Raw genomic sequence first — 25073 nt, 5'->3', positions numbered from 1 at the left:
CAAACCAAAGATTTGAAAAATTTGCTTTTGCTCCTTAAAGCTACAAGTTTGTGCTTATTTAAATGGAGAACAGGTACTGAGGGGTGAGGAGGAGGCTGGAGGCGCTCGAGAGCAAGGCCACATCCCTCGGAGGCAGCAGGGGAGGGGCTCCAGGGAGCAGGGAGGACCAGACAGCGAGGAGTCGGGATGGCCTGAGGCCCCTGGGAGAGCATAACAAGGGGGGGTCTGCTGAGAAAGGGTGAGGCGAGGCCATGGTGGGCCTGGGAGCTTGGGGAGCAGGGAACACCCAGACAGCGGCCCCAAGACTACGGCAGAGAGGAGGGGAGGCTAGCAGGGGCGAGGGTCATGGAGGGGCCATGTCTGCGGATTTTCCCCGGGCAGCTTTCTGTAACTAAGGCACAGGAATGGAGGGAGGAGGAAGCTACCAAGGTTTGAACTGGACACAGTGAAAGGCTGAGATGCTCTTGGAAGGTAACCTTGACCCTTACGACTCCTGGGGCTCTTGTCTACACTGGGGACGCTGGAGTCTCTGGTCCTCTCCACACCCAGCCGTTAATAAACTCAGGACCAGAATCTCTCACAGGGCCCGTCGTCCACAGCAGTGACCAAGTTCAATAATGCACTGGATTTCTTCCAGCTTCTGTCTACCCTGCTGTTCTCTGAAATCATCTCCTAAAATAAATCAACTGCACACGAGCCCTGACCTCAGGTTCTGCTCTCAGGGAAAGTAGGCTAAGATTGTTGGACAGTATAGGGTTTAGTACCCCTGAATTAAGATTTGGTTGTGATACCTAAGTAAAAATACATTGCTTTTTCACACGTGCCACCTTTTACTTTTTAAAAAATTTGTTTATCTCACCATAGCCCTGGAAAGCAAGTGAGGCAGGGGTTAGTATTCCTTTAGGATAAGGAAACTGAAGAGCAGAGGAAAACAGAACACTTTGCACTTCTCTCTAGTTTCTAAATAGGGTGGAAAAAAATCAATTATTTAAATGAGACAAAGTGAAAAAAATCACATTTTGTTTCAGTCAGTTATGCAAAAACAAGGTTATTAGGTTAGAGTTCATAGTTTGAAGGTCTAAAATATCAACTTTACTTATTGCTCCTACTATTAGGATGTTCAATTTTTTAAGTCTCATAAAGTGGTCAAAGGTTTTGTTTTTGTTATTGGAGTATAGTTGATTTACAATGTTGTTAGTTTCTGCTGTACAGCAAAGTGAATCAGTTATACATATATCAACTTTTTTTAGCTTCCTTCCCCATACAGGCCATTGTGTTCCCTGTGCTATATGGTAGGTACTTATCAGTTATCTGTTTTATATATAGTAGTGTGTATATGTCAATCCCAGTCTCCAAAGGTTATTTTAATGGTTCCATCCTATGAAAAAATTATGTTTTGGGGGATCATTAAAAAGCAACTTTAGGGCTTCCCTGGTGGCGCAGTGGTTGGGAGTCTGCCTGCCGATGCAGGGGACGCGGGTTCGTGCCCCAGTCCACGAAGATCCCACATCCCACATGCCGCGGTGCGGCTGGCCCCGTGAGCCATGGCTGCTGAGGCTGCGCGTCCAGAGCCTGTGCTCCACAACGGGAGAGGCCACAACAGTGAGACGCCCGCGTACCGCAAAAAAAAAAAAGCAACTTTATTCCATGGTTTTTCATTGTTGCCAAGAAGCTACCTAAGCGCTTGTGAAATTACCTACACCATGTCATTTGGGTGAGGATTGTGTCAGTTCTAGTTTTTAACTTTGAAATTATACTTTTTTCTTTACCCAAAACACGCATTTTATGCAACCAAGGACAACAAAAAACAAACATCACAACTACTGCCACCTAGAGATGATAATTTATTGTTTTACCATGATCCTGAAGAGAAACAACATAAAGAGAATATTCATTACAAATCCCCACAATTTCCTTCCCCCACCTCACTACTCTAAAATTTGTCAGACACCATCGGCCTCCTAAAATGGACCATTGACTATAAATGCATTACCAATTTATTTTGCTGCCATTTCTCATGACTGAAACTTTAGTGCTCAATCAAATGACTATTTTCAGTGGAGGAGTTTCCTAGCTTTAAAAAAAAACCTCACTTTTCCTCTAAAATTCCATTATTTACTGAAAGAAGCCACTTTAGAAATGTTAATGAGGATTTTAAATGAACAAATTCAATTTAAAAATCATTCACTGAACATCTACCAAGCATCTGGACGCTTCAAAGACCAGGGAACTGAAAAGACCAGATTTAACAGCAATAACTTAATTCTGCGGATATACAAAGACAAGTCAGTTTCTTTTCATCTAATTTATTCTAAACTAAGAAACTAGGAACTGACAAAACAGGAAAGGTTTGTTTTACCCAGTCTACAGACAATAATAAACAAGACAATGCCTGAGTTAGCTCTCTATATAGATTTAGGGTTATCATGTTGACCTGGGTGTAATAACCTCTATTTAACTAAAAGTTAATAAAAATATTTATGTTCATGTTAAAATAATTGCTGATTTTGCTTGCATATCCCACCCCTTGCCCCTAAACTCATAGATTTTTAGAAAAAGATTTTCCTGTGTCGTCACAACCTGCTTCCCCCCGCCCAGCCCTCTCACATAAGAACCCCTGCAACCAGCAGAAGTACCTCTAAATCTAATATGCTTTATCCTCGCTCGGCAGACTAAAACCTTACTCTGTCAAGTGGCTGAAGTGGGGGTAGGGGGATGGGGAAGGCAGGCGAGCACTGGCCCCCAGCACACGCCCAGCAGTCTCTCTTCTCTCCCTCCACAGGGCTCCCTCACCACTCTTCTGCAGCTGGGAGTCTGGCCCCTACAACCCTCCCCCCGCACTCTCCTTCCTAGCAAACCTGACCTTGTCGGGAGACTAAACAATAGCGACTCGGGCAGCTGCCCGGTCCCTTCCCTGGACCAAAGGAACTTGAAACCCGCATCTGAAACGCGAATGAAATCCCAGTTTCAGCATCACCTTTCAATCCTTCACAGAACTTACTCTTTGTATCTTAATGCACTCAGCCTGGCTGCTTAATGAGTGCTTGCTGAAGGGAGAAAATTTAATTTTAAGACCAATTAACTTTGCTGATTACTATGTAATTTGAAGTGAGTCATGATTCTTTAGTAAATGGAGGTGAGAATCTCAACGATTAAAAGAAAAACAAAACAAAAAACCTGTTAAAATAACAGCAGACCATTGTTCAGAAGTCAACCTAATGCCCACTCTTTACCTTCCACTGTTTTAGGATAAGAGAAAAACATGAGGTTTGTGGTATCCACTGTTAAACAGAACCAGACAATATGAAACTAAGTTCTCATGTTAAGACATTCTGTATTATGAGATGTCCAAAACAGTTCCCAAACTTTTGTTTGACCTGCAGAATTGGAGATGGCTTACCTCCCTATAACTTCAAGTTTGTTTTACAAAGCTCTGAAAAGTAAAACAGATAGTTTCATTTTTAGATATAATAAAAAATTAATTTGAATAGCAAAATAAGTAACTACTTTTCAATGCACAGTAGTGTGTCCATTCTAAAAATGAAACCTAAATGTTAGGGAAACTTTTCAAATAATACTTTTTATTATATTCTCCAGTAGTAGTTGAAATAAAAATCTACTCTAACTTCTAGGAAAAGATCTATTTATACCACTTAATTTCCTTTTCTCTGATTCTACGTTTCACTTTGCAATCTGCAGACCTTCACGTGGTTTCCCAGCTGGGGAACCATAGCCCCCTCATCAGTATTTGAGAAGCTGCGCAGAGTGGGACCCACAAACACATGGCTCCGCTGGTAAGTGCTGCTGTCACTGTGTGACTATGTTTTAATACTGTTACTCCAATTCACACGATGACTCTTCCGTGAGGATGGTAGGATGAACCTGGTTAGCTAGCTTTAGATGAGGACGTCGAGACCCTGCAATAAAAGGTGATCAACTCTAGGATAAAAATTAGAAAAAAAGTTCTTTCCTAGCTGTGAATCGTCACAAGCCCCTCTCCTAATAATCACAGGCCAGGGGAAGTGAGTGGGAGCAAGGAGGGTACACAGGAGACAGCTGCGACAGGAATATTGCAAAATGCTTCTCAAGCCTTCCTGCAATCCCAGGGACTGGATGCCTGTGTGTCTGTTTTCCAGGGAAGAGCCCATCCTGGTGTTTTCCTATCCCAAGTTTTCTAAACACAGAAATTTAAGAGTTAGTGGAGGAAACAGGACTACGCTTCACACCATTGGGTCAAGGTAAGTGGCCCCACTGGCCCTCCCAGGACATGCCCTCTTCTTGATTGACGGGGTCAGACCTTCTTTCTCCCCCGACAAGCTCAGAGAACCCATTCTACTTGCTTGAAATGGTGATCTGGCAGCTAAGCGGTCAACTTCCTGGCTTTGAAGAGAACACTCTCAGGAAGCTGCCGATGTTTCTAGAACTGTTCCATTTTACTGCCCTAGTCGCCTGTCTCTCCTAGCAATTCCACTCATCTCCTAAGCTCTTGACTTGATAAGCACCAAACTATGAAGTTTTTCTTCTCGTTTTCCCCTTCCTCAGTTCTGTGAACTGACTTTTTGTCTATGACCACATCAACTTCTTCACTACTCCAAAACTTTGCTCTTTTGGAGCGATGTGTTCTGTCAAATAGATTAAAATAAAAATACATTATCTGTTTACAGGGAATATACAGAATAACAACAGGGGCTGGAGGTACAAAACACAGACACTGACATTATGGTCATACAAAATATATAGAAGTACCCAACATTAACAATTTTTGTCAGAAGTTGTACATTTTGCTATTTCTTTAGCATTTCCCCATTTTTTTTTTCTTCTTCTGTGGATCCTCTGGAGTTAAGATTGAGCTTCCTCTGCAGTGTTTCTGAAATTCAGTACATGATTGGAACATACTGACGGAATTCATTTTCTGTCCAAAGCAATGAGTGCTACACATGAAAGTTTTCCTCACATATAATATTAATAATGTTTATTTACAGTGTGAGCTTTCTGATGCTAAGGGCTGAGATGTGATTAAAGGCTTTGCCATATTTATCACATTCAAGAGGTTCCTTCCTGGGATGACTTCTCTGACGCCAGGTAAGATGTGAATTGTCTTAGGTATCAAACGTGTCAACCTCTCTACATATTTAGCACAGTTTCACTTTTATGCCTTTAATAAAATACTAAGTGCCTTCCATATCAAGATGCCTCATACGTCTGTAGTCTTAGGCTTTAGCCTTGCCTGCCAGGATGAAGTAGAAACAAATGCCCCACAACTTTAAGACTTTTACTTCTCTTCCTGGCAAGGTTAAGTTACATTTTTAAAAACCCCTCAAAAGCTTCCACTGGGTCAACTAGCATGCTAACAGTCAACTAGCGTACTTAAACTGTTAACATACTTCAGCCAGTCGAGAACTTTCAAATGACTATCCTGAGCACTAATTTAGACGTCGTAAGCCTTTTGGGCCATGACTCTATTACACTTTGTGCTGAAGAGCTGATAAATGAATGCAATGCAGATGGTTTTAATAAACAGTGGTAGCCGGTTTTCTTCAGAAAACTTGTCTTCAAATAGCTGCTTCAAGGAGTCCATCTGCTGAAGATCTGGAGCAACGCCCATGGCCATCCCACAGTCAGTACGATGTCCCAGGAAATGGGAATTAAATGTGGGGCACAGGTTATAGTTAACTTCCATTAAAAAGAAATGATGGCTGAATCATGTCCGCATAAAAAAGCCAATGTGGGTGGACTTGACCAGTGTTCTTTCCCTCTTCACAACAGTCGGTGCTTCGATCGGTGTCTGGAGTTAAGCACCTCACTGCTTTCAGTTGCTTCCTGGCAGCAAAAGTCTTTGCTCAAAAGCATCAGCAGTTTTCTATGCGACAACCACTATGTCTCACTCTTTGAAGAAAATTCCTAAAAGCATTTCTTCTACCTTCCCTTACTATAAAAAGTTATTTAGATGTGCTCTTCTGGAGTATCTCTCCTGTTTTTCTTAAATTGGATGGATAGAATACTCTGGTCACCAGCTGACTTCCTTAAAGTTCCCCCAGGCAACACTGATGCAACTGCTTAGGAGCTACTGGGAAGCTGGAAGTTGCTCCAAGTTATAGAGAGAGGCCAGAGAAAAAGTGCTGTTTGGCCCGGAGCTGAGGCCACAGCTGCCCCCACTTCCATGGTTCCCCGTGAAGTGACACTGTCTCACAGGCTTGGGTTGCTGGCTAGCAAACCAGTGACGAGTGACAGTTTTAGTTCTTGACGGAAAATCTCAAACTCTATGTGAGGGGTCTCCCATTATGGGGCTAGTCTTCAGGTGTGTTCTTAGTCTGTTTCTAAGTCCCTGCAGGGCTGTCTACAATCATTTGCACGCTCTCACGAGCAGTTACCTCTACCCAAGGCCCTGATGACTTCCTATGTGACCCACGCTGCTTGGGTCTCTTGTGTGCGCATCTGAAAATGGTCTGTCGCTGGCTTCCACGCAGAAGCTAATGCATCCTTCTGCATAGATGATGGGAAAGGTCAAAGTTTCATAACCTCACCTCAGTCTCTAGTGATGAGAAACAGAAAAGACATTGCGCGGTATGACTACAATACGACCAGCCACATCTTAGCACGTTGGTGAGCTTCTCAGAGCAACAGACATTTAGTAATTGCCAGCTAATGATCTCAAATGTCTTTTAGAAGTTTCTGGAAGGTGTGGGAAAAAAAGTGCTCCCTCCAATGTTCCTTTTTCTGAAAAGCAACAGAAATCACATCTTTTGAACTTTAAAGTTACAAATGATTCAGAAAGTGCCCAAATCATCAGGTTGTTCAGCAGCTGACTGAAGAAGTTCTGGTTAAGGTCTTTGCCATCTTTGCCTTCGTAAGTGTTCACATTGTTAAGATGATGGATGACGACAAAGTCGTTTGACATTTCATGGTATTTACTCTCTGATCCATGTCTAGATAGTCCATGCTGGCGGCTGACCAGCACCCTTCGTTTACATTTAGGACAAAAATAGCATGCGACCCTAGAGCTTTAGCCACGCCTCGGGCTCACAAGCTGGGCCACGCTACCGTATTTCAGGTCCTCGTGACTCACAGGCCTTGTCACGAATGTACAAATCCTGCTAGAAGTCAGGCCTAATGAGCACTTCTCATGTGGTCAGCCCTGTGTCCAGGGCTGTCGGGGATATAAATACATCCCCCGACGAGAGAAGCATCTCTTTTGGGGAGTGATGAAAACTTTCACACACGGAACAACAAAAGATTCAAAGACAGTATGCAATCAAGTGCTAACCTGTGGAGAAACGCAGTTAGGAGTGCGATAGTGCTTTAGGGAATTCGGGGATTTCGCGAAGGGAGAGAAGTGTTTTGAATCACGGTTGCCATTTCAGTAAGATTTATCTCAGTCATGAGGAGGGAACCATCTACATCTGCAGCCGTCCTTTGGAACTGTAGACTGGTGCGCATGCCCTCTCTTTCAGGAAGAGATAGAAATCTTTGGTTTGATACTGACAGCGCAGTCCTAGATTTCTATAGCTTTGGTAGGCTACCAGCGACTGTACAGAACTTACCGTATATATACAACTAGTTTTGAGCAGCATGTGCCGATGTAGTTTTTGTTCAAACTGTCCCTCTTTTTTGAGAAATAAGGTTCAGCAAGACGTTGGCCAAGTAGGGCGTGTTTGCGGCAAGCAGGTTTTGAACCTCAGTGTCATTTTCACAGAGCCGATCTTAGTCTTTCAATTATGTACTGTGGTTGCAGAGAGTTCAAGAGCGCCTTAAAGGTCTCCTCATTACTGAAAAGCTTGACATTTTCCTGTGTGTGTGCTTCTATCCTGTGTGGAAATAGCGTGTGGATTATCCATCCCTATGACTAGCATTTTCCTGCAGGAGCTGTGGAAGAATTACATGCCCACAGACTAGGCAAAGGCAGAACACTGCTGATGTACCTGTAAGGATCCATAAGTGTGATTTTTTTTTTAACCTGTTGAGGCTTTTTTTCCCCCCTCCATGGGCACACATCTCTGAAATAATTTTAGAAACGAAAAGGGGAAATGGCTTATTGACAAATTCTCGCTTTACACACAGCTTTTCAGGAATGCTCCGAAAGCATCGAGGGAGGCAGGGCTGTACTCAGAGGCTCGCTCTCTGGTGTGGATTCTGTGATGCAGAGTGAGGGTCGAGCTCCGGGTGAAGGCCTTGCCGCACTTCGTGCACTTATAGGGCTTTTCTCGGGTGTGAATTCTCCGATGCAAAATAAGGTATGAGTTTCGGTTGAAAGCTTTTCCACATTCACTACATTCATAGGGCTTTTCCCCCGTGTGGATTCTCTGATGCTTAGTGAGGTCTGAGCTCTGGCTGAAGGCCTTCCCACACTCGTTACATTCGTAGGGTTTCTCCCCAGAGTGGATCCGCTGATGCAGAATGAGATTTGAACTGTGACTGAAGGCTTTGCCACACTCGTTACATTCATGAGGCTTCTCTCCTGTGTGGATTCGCTGATGCAGGACAAGGTTTGAGTTAAGACTGAAGGCTTTCCCACACTCACTACATTCATAGGGCTTTTCTCCAGTGTGGATTATTTTATGGCGAATAAGGCTTGAACTCCTTGTGAAGCATTTACCACATTCATCACATCTGTGGGACTTCGCTCCTGTCGGAACTTCTTCAGGGGTGTTGAAGTTTGAGCTCAGACTGAAACTTCTCCCCAGTCCTTTACCCTTTTCCCTTGGACCTCGCTCTCCTGTGCTGGGGTTTTTTTTTTCCTTGACTGTAGCTGGCCCTGGATCTCTCTTTTCTTTTCCAGTTTTCTCCTCAGGGTTTCTCTGCTGCCTTTCTACTACTCTGCCCTGCTGGTCACGTTTTTCTCCAAAATCTTTCTGAAATTTTCCTGTGGTCTCCCCATGTGATGCTGAGTCTTCTGCAATTTCAGCCTTTGAGGTGGACTCCTCATTCTCATTCCTGTTTTCACAGCCTGACACAATAAATAAAAAATACAAATAGCATCTTTTTCTTTTGAATATGTGGGTTACTCAAGTGACACTGTTTTCCAGGAAGCTTCTACCTGCCTGCAAAATGACCTCACAATATTAACTGGAGATAAAATAGTAGGAAGAAAAGGGAAAAAACCTAGGGACAACAAGGAGTAGAACTGGGAAATGAGAGGGCAGGCGAAGTGTGGAAAGGACAATGGAGGGCGTGTGCAGAGAGGTCGGGAGCGAGCAGAGGGAACAAACCAGGCGAGGAAAGAAGGAAGGGGTGAGGAATTAAGGAACGTAAGAGGTCACAACTCATGGTTCTATAATTTGGTCACCCAGTAATTAATCTGAAAGAATAAATACACATTAAAAAAATCATGGTCCAGGGACTTCCCTGGTGGCCCAGTGGTTAAGACCCCGTGCTTCCAATGCAAGGGGGGCGGCTTCAATCCCTGGTTGGGGAACTAAGAGCCCACATGCTGTGAGGCTAAAAAAAAAATTTTAAAAAAAATGATGTTCCAGTTCTAATTAAGAATTTATGAGTTAATAAAAAGAGAGAATGGACAGGTCTTTCCTAGAAAATGATAAGTGGTATTACCAGAAAGAAAGGAATGCAATTAATTTAAAAAAAGCAAATACTCTGCCAATTCTGTGAGATTTTTATTGACAAGGTGATAGTTAACAGGCAAAACAAGGAGCGCTGAACCTGGCAGGTTACACAGACCTTCAGACACAGAAACTAGTTTCTCTCCACCAGGGAGAGCAGCACAGAGCTGACAGTGCTCAAGCAACAGGGATGAGGGTGAAGAAGCTGGTTGGGGCATTAGTATATGTAACTGAAACCTGCACTGACAAACGACTGAGAACTACTGAGAACAGAGACTGAAAACAATTCCGGAGACAGCCCACAAAGGACGTAATATAAGACAAGATCTTACGAATGCAGAGCTGATCCTCTGATTTTAGCAATCTGCCTGTTAAAACACTGGAATATATTCTTATTGTGGACTGCTACATTCTGTGTGCCACCCTGTTTTTTAAGTATAGACTAAAAATTGTTCAGTACAAAAACACTATTTTATATATGTTTACATTTGTCTAGGAAAAAAACAAACTATCCCAAATCTATTCTTTATTTACTTGGCCTTAAGAAACCTTTCCACGTGAGTGTGCACTATCTCAACGCAATCACTGAAGGAGTTGAGTATCTAACCCCTGACTTGAGTGATGAAATCACCATACATACTGACCTGATCATAAGGAAGAGGAAACTGGTCTACTTCTTTTGAATTCCAAGCCTAGGTCCTTGATGATCTGGATAGTTCCCCGGCTGTTCCCAATGTTTTGTTTTGCTTTGTTTTAAGTTAGCAAGGGGTAGGTACTACCTGGCTCACAAACAGAGATCAGTTTTTTGGCTTAATTTTCACCTCGTCCAAAGAGCAAGTACTAAGAAACAACAAACCCCAGTTATCCCTATGGTTCAAAACAAAACTTGAGGTTTCTGTATTAACATCCTTTCTTCATAACTTCCCTTCATTCACCCTACCACTGCCCTCCCCAGGCAGAAGTCTTAGGAAGTGGCCTTCCCTATGACAGGACTGATCTGAGAGCTTCCTGCAGTACTATCTCCCAGGGGTTAAGACCTAATAGAGACAAATGGGACTGTTTGTCAACTGTGTCACCTTGTCTTATCTGGTTGATGCCTCTTAGAACTTCTTTGTTCTTACTACACACTCAGGAGCCAGAGCTCTTCACAGAAGATCACCATTAGGTTTGGAATCTGGGAATCCTGACCATAAGGGAGGTACAGGTGCAAGTTCATGGAATTATACAGAACTGTCGTGGAGCAGCGCTCACAGGATGCAAGACTGAAAGCCCATGGCAGGATGCAGTGTAGGTTCAGGAACATGGTCCCAGGTTAGGATTAGATTGATGATCAATTCTCACCTGGCCCTCTATAATAGGAAATACAGACACTCCCCCTGACAAAAGCACTTAGTTGTATCCACAGGGAATGAAGCAGAATCCTCAATGGTGACAGAGTAGTTGAAGAGGTGGGGATTCAGAACATAAAAGTATTTCTGCTTTCAAACAGCAAAAACTACATAGAGGTAAAAAATCCACCTGGAATCAGGAAGTCCCAGTACCAGGCTTTTGGGATTAAAGAAACTCAAATTGTTCTCTATCTGATCTGAAGAAACAGGCTCAGTAGTCTCTACCACATCAGAGATCCCAGAACTAACAGAAAAAGAGGCAATACAATCTTATCAGACAATAATCCTGCAGCCATCTTACCCTGGGAAATCACGTTCCCATAATTCTCCTGCCTGGTGTCCCTATTCAGATTCCTCCGAGCCAGGTTCTGACATCCCCATTCCTCCAGGATGAGGGACACGGCCATGTCCTCGATCTTCACCATTGCCTGAAATAACACGAGATCCCCACACTCAGTTCTCCCAAAGTCCAGGGACAGTCCCACTGCCCGAACCTGGAGTCAGGGACGGAGGTGACTGCAAACCTACAGGATGCTGGGAAAGAAAAGGTGACCACGCCAGGCTCTAGTGGACAGGTGGGAGTGGAGCTACTCTGTGGGCAGGGACATCAAGAGCCAGTGTCCTGGTGAAGACCGCTGAAAGAGCTCCAGGAAGAGGCAGATGCGAGGGACTCAGGAGGGCAGAGGGGCCCACAGCTCACCTGGGAATCTGCCGAGAACAGTGCAGATGCCATCGCCTGGTCTCTGGGACCCCCCTCGTGATGAGGGGCAGGAACGTGGGTGGCAGGGAGAGCTGAGGGAGGAGAAAGGAGCTGTGAGTGAAGCCAGCTCTGCTCTGGGCCTCCCTTCAAAGAAGGGCCCAGGGGCACCCTCTTTCCTGTACCAGCATGCCCAATGTTCAGTGTTTAACTACAGAGCTGAGAACTACAGAGAATGTAAGAAAGAAAAGGCATGATCTGTGTCTTCCCAAGACCTCTGTTCTTAAGCAGGAGTAACAAGGAGTCATAAAAGGGCCCTTAAAATCACCTGGTCCAACTCCTTCATTTTAAAGAAGGGGAAACCGAGGCCCCGAGAGGGTAAACAACTTGCCTAACATCATCCGGTTAAGAGGGCAGAGCCAGAACTATAATCCGGGTTCCTACTCTCAGCCACGGAAGTAGGTAACACTCAGCCCACATTCAAGTCTGGCTCATAATTTAATTTTCTCCAGTCCAACAAACAGTATACCAGGACTTCAGAATCCCATTCAGTTGTGGAAAATGCAACAGTTTTTAAAAATCTTTAGTAGTAATATCTTGAAACACAGAGAAGGAAGGGGCTCTTCTTACCTCTGGGTAAGTTTCAGCCATTTTTTGTCCCTCTACTTTTCTCCCTCACTTAGCCACAGTTTTTGGATAAAACACACACATGAAAAAAACAAAACAAAACAAAAAACACACACATGGTTCGAATGTCAATGAGACATTTACAAATGTATAAGGGTCTGGGTTGACACGCATCTAATAAAAGACGTCTACAATATAGGGTCACATTAACTGCGACGTGCAAGAAAAACTGGAAAAATTTTAAACGGCAAAATCAAAATCCTTCCTTGTCAAGTAATGTTAGATTTAGAAATGTTACTGGTGAACAGATGATGTTACTGTGCTGCAAAGATACTAGAAAAACTAATTTGAAACGGAATTAGTAAATCTTGTAACTATTTCAGAATATACAGCAATAATATAAGCTAAAGCAAAATGTAGAAAAAGATCAAGTACCTAGCACTTTAACCCTCTGAGAGTTAGGAAATGCTCTGGAAGATGAGCAGCACAAAGAGAAACTGAGAATAAGTGCATATGCCTCAATTCCTTCAAGAACTATTTACGACGTAACAACTGTATGTTCCAGGGTCTGGAAAGCTGTTACTCTGGTAACCTGAATCAGCCCTAATCTGGCACTTAAAACCACGAAGATCCTCCTCCGTTTCCTGACTTCACCTGGTGGAGTGTGGAGAGAGCTCACAAACCCTACGAGGACCTAACGGGACTGGGTGGACAGTGGTGGATAAACATCACAGCGCACTGGTTGGCTCACAAGGCTTTCTCCAGCTTACGAGTGCTGGCTATCTTGCAGAATGCACGGCAGACAATACTTCCTTAAGCTCTAATATTCCTATCCTGAATGTCATCATAAATAAACACACTGGTTAAGGACTGTGCCTTTGCCAACTCTTGCTGAACAACCATACTTTTAGCATGTTATTTTTTTTTCTTTTACTGATATTCTAGGTATCAACTTTGATTTTAAAATTGGATAAAAATATTGTTAATATTTCCCTCAAAGGAAAAAAAATTCAACTGATTTTTATTTATATGACCCTGAAGTGATTTTTTTTTGCCTCATGTTCCTCAACCAAAAACAAAATATTTTTTCCATCCTTTTCCCATTCTTTGGAATTTTTGAAAGTAACCTAGAAATAGAGTGATGTTACACAGTATTTTATACATTTTAAATAAAATGAATTGATAAATGATCCTTTTAAAGATAATTTATGACATACTAGGGTGTTGGCTATATTTCATCTCTTCCTAGGACTTCCCTGTAAAAACAAAAAAACCTGCTAGACATCCAGAATACTAACAATTCAACAAATAATATAATGTCCACCCAAGTTCATTATGCACATTTCACTTACCTCCTTGGTAACATTATTTAACTCCTGAAATTGGTCTGTAAGTTATACTTCCTCTGATATTTAGTAATAACGACAATAGAAATAAACATGTTTCTCTATTACAGGCATTCAGCAACACAGAGAGGAGAGGGCACTCCCATCCTGAATAGTTTGCTTCTTTCCCCCCATGTGAAACCTTGCTTCTTACCCCGTGGTTGTAAGAGGCGGGGTTTCCGAGATGAATGCTTGAAATGGGACTGGGTGGCCTCATGAGGAAGGTCAAAGCTCGAGGACTCCTGTACTGGATCCAGAGGCACCATCCCCCTTGCGAGCATCTCAGGTCCATGAACTTGACCTGGGACCTAAGGACAAACAGGGTGGGCTTGTGGGTAAATCACTTTTTAAACAGGAATTTAAACAAGTGAAAAAAGACAGTAAATATACCAGTGGCTGCAGGAAGGACAGGGCCAGAATACTTTTTAATATCCAAGCAGAAGAGGATCAAAGCACCACAAGGACTATTAATACGAACTTTAAGTCAGTAACTTTCTCTCTGCTTCAGTCTCAAAGTCCACGTGCTGCTCACACATGACAGGTTTCCCCTCTTCTTACCTGCTGTCCTGATAAATCCAGCTCCAGATCTTCCAGAAGGGTCACAGCCTCCTCTCCACTATCGGGACGGTATTCCTGCAGCCAGACTTGGAGCTCCTTGGGCAGAATGGAAAGGAACTGCTCCAGCACCAGCAGCTCCAGGATCTGCTCCTTGGTGTTTATCTCTGGTCGCAGCCACTGGTGACAAAGTTCCTTCAGTCGACTCAGGGCCTCTCGAGGCCCAAAAGTGTTCTGGTAACAGAAGTGCCTGAACCGCTGGCGGAAGATCTCCGGGTCAGGAGGAGGAGACTCCTGCAGACTGGCGTCCTGCCCCCACACGTGCTCTTCCTCATCCTCCTCTTCGACCTTCACTATCACAATGCCGTCCTTCTCCTGGGCAGCGTGGGGGGACAGACCGGTGGCTTCCCTTGACTCAGCAGTCATCATTCAGGCTCAGGGACCTGACTTGATCCAAACAGGGTCTGTGCTCTCCTTTCTGTCCTGGGAAATGTTTTCTGATATCTGTTTCTGTACTATTCCTGAAGGAGTAAAAAAAAAAAAAAAAAGTTATTGGTACCTTTATGAAAAGTGACCTGTGCTGTTAATATTTCATACAAGGCTACACATCAAGGCATTAAAAATGCCTCTGGGGGCTTCCCTGATGGTGCAGTGGTTAAGAATCCGCCTGCCAACACAGGGGACATGGGTTCGAGCCCTGGTCTGGGAAGATCCCACGTGCCGTGGAGCAAATAAGCCCGTGCACCATAACTACTGAGCCCGTGAGCTACAACTACTGAGCCCGCGTGCAACAACTGCTGAAGCCCACGTACCTAAGAGCCTGTGATCCACAACAAGAGAAGCCACCGTGATGAGAAGCCCACGCACAGCAACAAAGAGTAGCCCCCGCTCGCCGCAACTAGAGAAAGCCTGTGCACAGCAATGAAGATCTGACACAGCCAAAAAATAAATTAATTAATTAATTTTTAAAAATGCCTCTGAATAGCAAAGGGGGGAAAAAAAAGCCTCCAGAGCCACACTGTTTTCCCTGTCACTCTAGATATTAAGGTTTGCAAACAAACTTCCAACTGGCAAATTCCCCCCTCAGGGTGTTTGCCTGAGCACCGTCCCTCCAGGAGGAGGGCAGGCTATGACATCATGTGTTTACACGCTAAGCCCAGTGAGAGCGGAATGTCAGTGGGGTGCCAGGCACCCGCTTCAGCAGCACACTAGCCATCTTACCCCCTCCCACAACACCCTTGGAGCACCATCTCACAGATGACACGACTGTGGCTCGGACGACTCAAGTGATGTGCTCAGGAGCAGGAGGCTACCTACCTAGCAGAGTCAACACTCAAGCCAAACGTGAAGGCCAGGACTTACTAACCCACCGTCTAGCTATTTCTATTATTTTTATAGGTGCCTTGGTCAGTACGAGATAATCCACTTTGGACAGAGAAAGAAAATATCAAAATGTCTATTTATATTTTAAAAGTGAGAAAAAATAAACCATATTTAATGTACAAATGGACACTACCAAACTCACTTGGTCTAAATGCTGAACTGCCACATGTCACACATGAGACAAGTGTGTGGGGGGGTGTGAGCAAAATGGGTCAAATGACACAAACTTCCAGTTAAAAAATAAGTTAAGTGCTGGGGACGTAATGTACAGCATGGTGACTACAGTTAACAGTAATACTGTCCTGCATATTTGACAGCTGCTGAGCGTAGTTCTTAAAAATTCTCATCAGAAGAAAATAAAATGTAGGGGCTTCCCTGGGGGCAAAGTGGTTAAGAATCTGCCTGCCAATGCAGGGGACATGGGTTCAAGCCCTGGTCCGGGAAGATCCCACGTGCCTTGGAGCAACTAAGCCCGTGCGCCACAACTACTGAGCCTGTGCTCTAGAGCCCGTGAGCCACAAATACTGAGCCTGTGTGCCACAACTACCGCAGCCTGTGCTCCTAGAGCCCGTGCTCCACAACAAGAGAAGCCACCGCAATGAGACGTCTGTGCACCGCACCGAAGAGTAGCCTCCGCTCGCTGTAACTAGAGGAAGCCTGTGTGCAGCAATGAAGACCCAACACAGCCAAAAATAAATAATAAAATAAAAAGAAAAATGAAAAAAAGAAAATGTAACTATGGTGACAGATGTTAACCAGACTTACTGTGGTGATCACTTTGGAATATACACAAATATTGAATCGTTATGTTGTACACCTGAAACCAATATAATGTTACATATCAATTACATCTCAAAAAAAAGAGAGACAAGCAGCTTTAAAGATTCTTTCAGAGAAACTACAATTAGGGAAATACTAACGATGCAAATACACACAAACAAGAAAACTGCACAGGAATTTTTAATTTTTTAAAAAATTTTTTTATTTTTTGCGGTACGCGGGCCTCTCACTGTTGTGGCCTCTCCCGTTGCGGAGCACAGGCTCCGGACGCGCAGGCTCAGCGGCCATGGCTCACGGGCCCAGCCGCTCCGTGGCATGTGGGCTCTTCCCGGACCGGGGAACGAACCCGTGTCCCCTGCATCGGCAGGCGGACTCTCAACCACTGCGCCACCAGGGAAGCCCTGCGCAGCAATTTTTAACTCAGCCAGGTCAGAAGGTAAAAACAAATGTGGAACTAAATCAAACTTAAGAAGTCAACCGATAAGTGAGAAAGTAGCTGAATTTCAAGAACAAAAATTTAACATGGTTGGTGGATAGGATCAACCATGAGTTGCTAAGCAGAGGCAACAATGTGTCGCTTCCATCTGAACTGACAAATCTTTGTGAAGCATCTTTTTTTTTCCACCTCTACGGCCATCAAAATTAAGCATCAAATTCAACTTTTAGAGACAGAGCATCCAATTGTTCTATAACAAAGAGATAAGCCAAGAGTTTTAGACTAGCAAAGTATTTTTAATTACATGGCTCTCACTGAAAAATTATTAGTAATTTTGATGGAAAAAGGATCATGTACGTTGAAAGCACAAATTTTTTTCTAGAATAGCACAACTTAATGTATTTTTTTAATTATACAAAACACTGGTACATGTATATAATTTTTCTAAATAGTTTTTACTGACAGGAACGTGTGACCAGAAAAGTTTGGAGATGACTGTTCTAATCGCAAAGAATATGATTTTAATCTGAAATTTATCACAGGATTAGTTTTTTTTTCTCTTACTTTGGTCCTTAATGAAAACCAGAAATCCTTATTAAAATAGCAGTCTATAATAACAATAAAGAATATTACATTCAAAAAGGCTTACTACATAAATGTAAAAACAATGTGGGAATTAAGTCATTTCTCCAATGATTTTAAACTGGTAAAAGTCCTGTTGCAAACCATCTTCTAGCCCTTCCCATCCACTCCTTCAGACCTGTTTTGCACTCCACCCACCTTGCTGCAGGAAATATATTTTGTTTTTTAACTTCAGAGCAGCTTTACCTGGAAAGTCCTTACAGTTATGAGTATTCGATTTCCTAACCATTTCTGCAATCTACAGTATGCAAAGTGTCCTGCTAGACTGAGGGGAATAAAAAGATGAGAAGCACCATTCCTATTTTTACACAAATAATTACAGTACAAAGCAGATGTGCCAACAGTTCTAAGGAGGTTACAACCTGAGTGCTGGAGAAGCCCTGAGGAGTGACTGACAGCTACAAGGCAGCTTCCAGGAAACAGCCCCCCTGGAGCTGGGACCCAGAGAGGAAGAGGCAGCGAGTAGGGAGTCCAAGAGATCACTCCTTTGGCTAGCTTTCTCCCAGCTGGAGGCTGAATAATTCCTGTAAGGCTTATTCTCTTTATTTCATCCTGAAAAGTGAAAAGCAAGACTATCTTTTCCAGCTATGCCTCCCAGAACTGTCTTCCACCACCCTAATCCAGGCTCCACATCTCCTGCCAAGACTAGGGCCTTAGCTCCATACATTTTCTCTAGCGTCCATTTCTCCCCTTTCTAATGCGAACAACATACCAAGGTCAACTTAGTATTGCCAAAGTATGCTTCTAGGCATTCCCTCCTTCCCCTCAGTTACTGTCAATGAATCCCTGACATCTACCGATTAGTGTTCAAACAACACACTCCACTCGACCTTTCCACTCCCATTACTTTCCTTAGTAGTGATCCCCTATGTTTCAGCCTATTGGGCCCATTAATATTCCCCAAGCATAGGGTGTGACTTTGCATCTTCACCCCTTTGCTGGGACCAATCTCCCACCTTTATCCACCTCTACTGGCCAAATTTTCACTCACCCTTCAAGATGTACACTGTCTCCTGACATTCTGAATTAAATAAGATATCTTCCTCCTTTGAACACCCTTGGTACTTTCTCTGTTCCTATCTTAGGCACTTCTACTCTCCTTGTATTAACATTACTTGAGCTGCTGTTCCTATCTCCACCTCCCAGCTAAGCCCCTCAAGGACAAGGACTTTTGTTTACTTATCTTCTAGGGAACTGGGGAGACTGTTGAACAGCACAGAAGAAATAAGAACAACTCAGCGGCTTCCCTGGTGGTCCAGTGGTTAAGACTCCACGCTGCCAATTCAGGGGGCCCGGGTTCAATTCCTGGTCAGGGAACTAGATCCCACATGCCGCAACTAAGACCCAGCTCAGCCAAATAAATAAATAAATATTAAAAAAAAAAAAAAAGGAAAAGGAAAAGAAAAAAGAACAACTCAAGCCATTACAGCGCCCCCTGCCGTCTTATTGCCTTTAGTGGCAATTAGTGATCAGACAGCCCAGGAACATCTCATCACTCAGGCGCAGAATCTCACCTTCCTTGACTCCTCTCTTCTTACATGCATTCAGTCTCCAGGCACCAGGGAGAAGTAATTCTTTGTTCATACTTATTTTTCTGTCTAGCTCCATGGAGGCCAGCTTCCTCTCTTTGGTGCCCTGCCTTCACCCCCCGGCAGTTCACCTCCCACCTTGCTCTCAGATCTTCTTCCTAAAACTCTAGAGCCTTGTAGTCAATACTCCCCAGCACCTGGTCCCAGTTTCCCCATCAAGCTTCATTTCCCATGAATTTCTCTCCCTCCCCTGCATGAACCTTTTCCATCCAGCAAAATGAGTCTACTCAGTACTTCCTAAATATGTCTTCCATTTTGAACACCATCCTTTTCTCCCATGATAATGCCTGGGATTTCCCTCCCAGTCTTCTCTGACTTTTCAAATCCTACTTATCCTTCAGAGCTAAGCTAAAATGCAACTTGCCCCTCATCTGTTCAAGAGGCCTCTCTCTAGTAGGCATTATAGGAAGAACCAATGTTAACTGAGTGCTTTCTATGTACCAGGCATTTCACACAACACCCTCAGGAGGTAGGTACCATTGCTGTCTCACTGTATAATGACAAAACTAAGGTTTACAGATGTTAAATAACATACCCAAGGTCACAGAGCAGTTGAATGGCAGAGCGAGGATTTGAAATTAGGTCTGTGGGACCCCTCAGCTCAAGCTCCAACCATCATACCAAACTCATTCTGTCCCAACGTGTGGGGTAAGGAAGGGCTTCTGTGGACACACGGATTCTTTCGAAGAGGAAGGCCTATGAAGGATGACCACTCAGGAATGGGCCTCACCTGCCATCCACTGTTTTCACTGGAGAGCTGCGTGACTAAGGAGACACAGCAGGAGATGCAAGTGGGAATCATCTAAACTCTAACCAGGTGGGACCTTCGAAAGAGACAACTGAGCAGAGCTAGTGTGGCATCTAGTCTGGTGTCAGAAATCTCATTTATGAAAATTCTGTTCCATCTTAGGCATTTAAGGAAAGGAATCTTAATTTGTGCCCACACCTTAGCCAGTTTTGAAGAGTAGGATGCTCCTTGGGTCAGTGGGACTCAACAGGAAGGGATTCTGAGGAGGAAGTGAGACCTAAAGGGACAGAGATGAGGGCACGGTCACAGTCCCTCTTCCCCCAATTTTGACAGGTACCCTCCCCCCCAACATTTCTCTGCTCCTACTTTGGGCAGGAGAAAAGTCACAACAGCGGCGGAAGGGCTGGGTTTTATTTTAGGTTTCAGGGGATCTGCGCACACAATCTTTTCTCCTCTCTCTAAACTCTATGCCCTAATGGTCTCCACCAAGCATTTGCTATTCAAGTTCTTTCTTGGTAATCTAATTTTTCATGCCGTCTTCTTCGACTGGACTATTGTTAAGAGTATGTGTCTTTGTACCTCTCAGACCACTTAGTATGACCTCTTTGCAAGCACTAGTTTTTAAAAAATACTTGACTGAATGTTACTCTTTTTGGCCCATTCATACAGCATTCAAAGTTGCCCTCAAATTACAGGCGTGGAAGGGTTTCACTAAACTGCATCACCACTTACCAGCTGATTTTAGGTTACTCTAAGTACAGATGTTTCTCCTCTGGGTTAAAAAACAGTATTTGTCTCACAGAGCTGCTGTGAGGATTACAGGAGTTAACATATATGAAGCACTTCAAACAGTCTCTGGCATTTAGTAGGCACTAGAGAAGTGTTTTAAATTTTTTCAATAAACTTAAGAGATGTAACTATACTTTCCAATTTTCAGCCTGCTTAAAAGATTAAGCAACAGGAGAAATCCTGTAATAGTGAAAGTAGCACAGGGTGGAACACCTGAATTCTAGTCTCCCATGAATAAGAGTGAGTCCCTCCCTGGGTGAGTTATTTAACCTCTCTGACATCCAGTATCCTTATCTGTCAAATTGGGGCGGGGTGGGGGAGGGAACAGAGGAGCAGAAAACTACCTCTGGGGTCCCTTTGAGCCGAAAACCATTCTGACACACTATCCGATTTAGATAAGATTACCCCCAGTACCTGGTTCTCCCCGAAGGTAAATACGAAAGATTTTCTTACAAAAAAGGCTTGGAGTTACAAGCTCAGTTTATTCCAAAGGCTATTTTCTAAACAGGCCAGTATCTTTTCCAGGGCATAGTCTTCAAAGTTTAAACTGCCTCCCACCCATTTCTGAACAGAGCTCTAAGATGCTTTAAAACATGAAAAAGCTACCTTTAAAAGACAACTAGCTACCCAAAGAATACTGATACTCAGAATGAAAAGGTAACATTTAACATAACACTCATCTGTATTTAGATACAATATAAAGTTAGGAAAAATTTAAATGCTTAGACCAAGTAGGGAATCAGCAAAAGACTATGATATTAAGTAGCTAGCTTCCCTGTTTGCATTTTAAGATTGGTGAAAACTGCCTGAAATAATGAACAAGCATCGTGCATAGTAATTCAGAGACAATACAAACTTGGAGAAACATTCTGGGGCAAATGATCATTATGGTTCCCTAAGTAATAAAGCTATTTCTCCACACGTGGCTGGCAAATACAGTAACAGGGCTTTGTTGACTGGTTACAATGAATCCTCCACAATTCAATTCGACAACTATTTACTGACCACCTCCAATCCGCCTAGCAGTAGTCTGTACAATAAATGCTTTCTTAGGTCCCAGGCCATGTAACAGCTGCTCTCTATAATGAAAGTATCTTATTGAGTACCACTGCAGGAAACGGAGGGCAGGGGGTCAGTGTCAGGCTGAACTGTAGCTGAATTTTTCAATTACATTGACCAAATCAAATTATCTCAAAGTTGGAAGGGTCTTTGGGGAAAACCTAGTTAATTTGATTGATGACAAAACTGAGAGTTGGCGGAAGTGTCTTATCTTATCCAAGGTCACTCAGTTAATCAGTCTCCTAACGGCCCCGCGCAATTTCCACAAATTCCTTTCACTCCTCACCCCTTCCAAGTCAGGCAGAATAACTACTACCCAGGAGTGGAAAATCCACCTCATCTACCGGACAGCTCGTTTTCAAAAGCCTTCGAAATAGTCCATAAAGCTGAAAGAGAGTGGGATGTACATATAATCTCTACTAGACCCGAATCATTTCTTTACCCACTCTGACTAGGTTTCAAAAGCTCTTTAATCACCGCTCGGGGGTGGGGGTGGGGGTGGGGTGAGGAGAAGCAGGTGATCTGGAAACACGTATGCGGCACCTTGAAACGTGTCCATTTCTCAGCCTTCCGCATTTTTCACCTCGAGGTCCTGCAAGGACCCCGGAAAAAAACCTCTCTCACTGGAATCAAAGCAAATGGCGACGAAAGCAGAGCAGAACATTCAGACAGGGGTCGGTTCGCTCGCGACCCGGTTCTCAGAAACGTCAAGCGACGATGACGACACTGCAGGAGAGGGGCCCGGAAGGGGCCCGCAGACGGCCTCCCAGGACCCCCGGTCAAGGACCGTCGCCCCCTCCCCGCCTGGGCCCGCGGTGGGGAGGGGGGGACGGCCTGGCCTGGGGCGGGGACGCTGGCACGGACTCGCTTCATGCTGCGCCCCGGCCGCCCGGAGGGGACCCCGGGGCCTCAGGTGCAGAGCCCACCCCCACGCACACACCCCTGCGACCCCGCCCTCCCCCCCCAGAGGCCGGCCCCACCTCTCACCGTGAGCCCCGGGAGCGGCCTAGGGGCGCTGGGCGAGCAAGGGGAGCTGACTCTGGGGCTCAGGCCGGCCGAAGGGCGCCGCGCACGGAACTAGGCCCTCTTGACGCCTCGACACAGACACAATGAGTCACAAAGGCCGGAAGTGTGTCAGCACCTCGTCTTCCGGGACTGCGCCGCGCTTCCGGGTCCTCTCTAGGAGCGCGGGAGGTTTTGGAATCTCGGTTCCCGAACGCTGGACCAGTCCCCTGCCCTGCCGTGGTCCCATATCCCGCTTTGGGGTCTCCGCCCTCAGCCTGTGCGCCCCGTGTGAAGGCTGGGGACGAAGGAGAAGGGATTCAGGCCTTTTGAGATACAAACAGACTGTCCAGTTCTGACACCAGTCCATCTGATAATTCGATTTCTCCTTTTTCATCTCTGGCAGTCCTTGTAGTAATTATAGTTATTACCAAGAAATAATAATACTTAATAATTGTATGTCTGTGGCAGAGGAGCTGAAAGAAGGGTGTACACAGAGGAAGGTCAAAGTGAAGCCAGCGGTGGCTGGTTTCACAAAACTGCCGTGGTAGTTTCTCTCGGGCCCTGAAGATGTCTGACAATTGAGTGGGTGGTATTTTTAAATACTTGGCCTGTGGATGAAGGACGTCTTTCTACAACCAAGCTAGTTACAGGTTCTATGTTCTGCTCATGTGAGATATGCTATTATAGCGATTTGAAAGAAGTTTTCAGAATAATAACAGACACTTATGCCTTCAAGGTGCTTTCACAACCTACAACAATTATGGCCTTCACCTGGCAAGATAAAACAGAAATAATACTCCACCTGCTGAGCAAGGGTGACCACAGGCTTTAATGATTGTGACTTTGCTGTATATTCCAAGGCAAGTTTGGGGGAGAGACTGAACTTAATAGCTTGGTTGCATGACTCCTATTGCTTGGAAGAGATTACTTTTTTTTTTTTTTTAAGAGATTACTTTTTAAAAAATATTTGAAAACTAAAAGGCAATTCAGTATCATTAAATGAAAATTACAAAATGGAGAAAAATAATCAGCTGTAATCCCTCCATCGTAACCCAACTATGATGGTTTTAATGTATCCCCTTCCTATCTGTTTTCATATGTATATGTTTTTATTATTTTAAACATGGTTCAAAACTATGATTGTATTGGATATGTGGCTGGTGTACTTGAAGCACCTGCCACATTCATATTGTGTGGCCACTTTTTGGACCAGAGCTGATGGGAACAGTTTTGGGCACTTGATGGAAGCACAGCTTACGTGCTGAGGTGGTCTGCTCTGAGAGCTCTGATGAATGCGACAGTAGGGAACTAAAGCAACTAGATCTCCTTTCTTGGGGAGTTCAAATGTGAGACACACAGAAAACTGGGGCCAAGCAGAAATCAGTCAGCAGAAGGCATTAGGTGACAGAAACCACAAAGCCGTGAGTGTCATGGGTAAGCAGTGGTTTCAGTAGAGAAAACTCAACTGAGCTATAGAAACAAAGACCAAGAGGGTCTGATGCACCACATGGCAGAGCTCACCGAAGGGAGCCCAGCCACCTAGTGCTGAGAACCCACAGCATAAGGAGGTGACAGCCTGAATAACTCTCAGGTCCCAAAGTTTTATTCTCTGCACCGCTTGACTTTGCTGCAGATGCTCTTGTATCCTGTCTCCCTACTTCCCCGTGTGTCCGTGTGTCCTTAGAATAAATCCCTTGCCAACAAAAGAGTCTCACTTTGTTCCTTGCCACAAAGAAAAGCCCGATGTGGTTGATGTGAAATAATGCATGCTACTTTAAAAAGCTTAATATCATATCATTAACATTGAAAATTTTGCTACACAAAATGGATAAGTATCATTTTAATAGCTGTATAGTATTCCGTCAAGCAGCTGTACCACTAATTATTTAATAATTCCTGTATTTCTAGACATGCTGAATACTTCAAAAGTTTTGCTAGGTTAAGAAATATTTAAATGAAGATCTCTGTGCAGATGTCTTTTGGATTATTTAAATAAGACAGATTCTGACAAGCAAGTTTACTGAGTTAAAAAAAATGTATATATATACATATATATGTATATATATATTACCATTATTTACAATTGCCAAGATATGGAAGCAACCTAAGAGTCCATCAACAGATGAATGGATTACGAAGATGTGGTGTGTGTATACAATGGAATATTACTCAGCCATAAAAAAGAATGAAATTTTTCCATTTGCAACAACGTGGATGGACTTGGAGGGTATTATGCTAAGTGAAATAGGTCAGACAGAGAAAGACAAATACCGTATGATAGCACTTATATATGGAATAATAAAATTTTTTTTAAAAAGTGACATAGCACTGGTCTTCGAGAAGTTTCAAGTCTGGTGGGGATATTAGATCAATGCATGGGTCACCAAAATACAAAGTGAAATGATGCATATATCCAGAGCCATATAAATACACTTC

At 43.8% G+C, this 25073-nt stretch overlaps 1 protein-coding gene across 5 annotated transcripts; it reads right to left on the bottom strand.

Moving 5' to 3' along the window:
* Positions 1 to 1827: 1827 nt before the first annotated feature.
* Positions 1828 to 22751, bottom strand: ZKSCAN1 (zinc finger with KRAB and SCAN domains 1). 5 transcript variants are annotated; one of them, XM_089895697.1, is made up of 7 exons: positions 22613 to 22751; positions 15019 to 15135; positions 14210 to 14727; positions 13806 to 13959; positions 11643 to 11734; positions 11244 to 11370; positions 1828 to 8944 (listed from the first exon to the last, which is right to left on the bottom strand). In XM_089895697.1, the coding sequence occupies exons 3-7, from the start codon at positions 14633 to 14635 to the stop codon at positions 8049 to 8051; spliced, it is 1695 nt and encodes a 564-aa protein (XP_089751823.1). In that variant the 5' UTR covers positions 14636 to 14727; positions 15019 to 15135; positions 22613 to 22751; the 3' UTR covers positions 1828 to 8048. The 5 variants fall into 5 exon arrangements, with proteins under 5 accessions (XP_089751823.1, XP_022443524.1, XP_022443523.1 ...); XM_022587816.2 differs by having other exon boundaries at positions 22620 to 22751; XM_022587815.2 differs by lacking the exon at positions 15019 to 15135.
* Positions 22752 to 25073: the final 2322 nt, after the last annotated feature.

This window comes from Delphinapterus leucas, chromosome 15, assembly GCF_059928025.1.
Source record: "Delphinapterus leucas isolate spDelLeu-1000000601 "Yukka" chromosome 15, BTC_Dleu_Yukka2, whole genome shotgun sequence".
Taxonomy (NCBI): domain Eukaryota; kingdom Metazoa; phylum Chordata; class Mammalia; order Artiodactyla; family Monodontidae; genus Delphinapterus; species Delphinapterus leucas.
This window is presented reverse-complemented; position numbering and strand designations above follow the sequence as displayed.

What these genes read in the sequence shown, in the direction of transcription:
- ZKSCAN1 (XM_089895697.1), bottom strand. Translation starts at nt 14,635, where the DNA reads ATGATGACTGCTGAGTCAAGGGAAGCCACCGGTCTGTCCCCCCACGCT. An exon ending in TGGATTTATCAGGACAGCAG is followed by an intron (nt 13,960 to 14,209) that starts GTAAGAAGAGGG and finishes GTTTGTCCTTAG; the next exon opens with GTCCCAGGTCAAGTTCATGG. An exon ending in TGTTCTCGGCAGATTCCCAG is followed by an intron (nt 11,371 to 11,642) that starts GTGAGCTGTGGG and finishes GTGTTATTTCAG; the next exon opens with GCAATGGTGAAGATCGAGGA.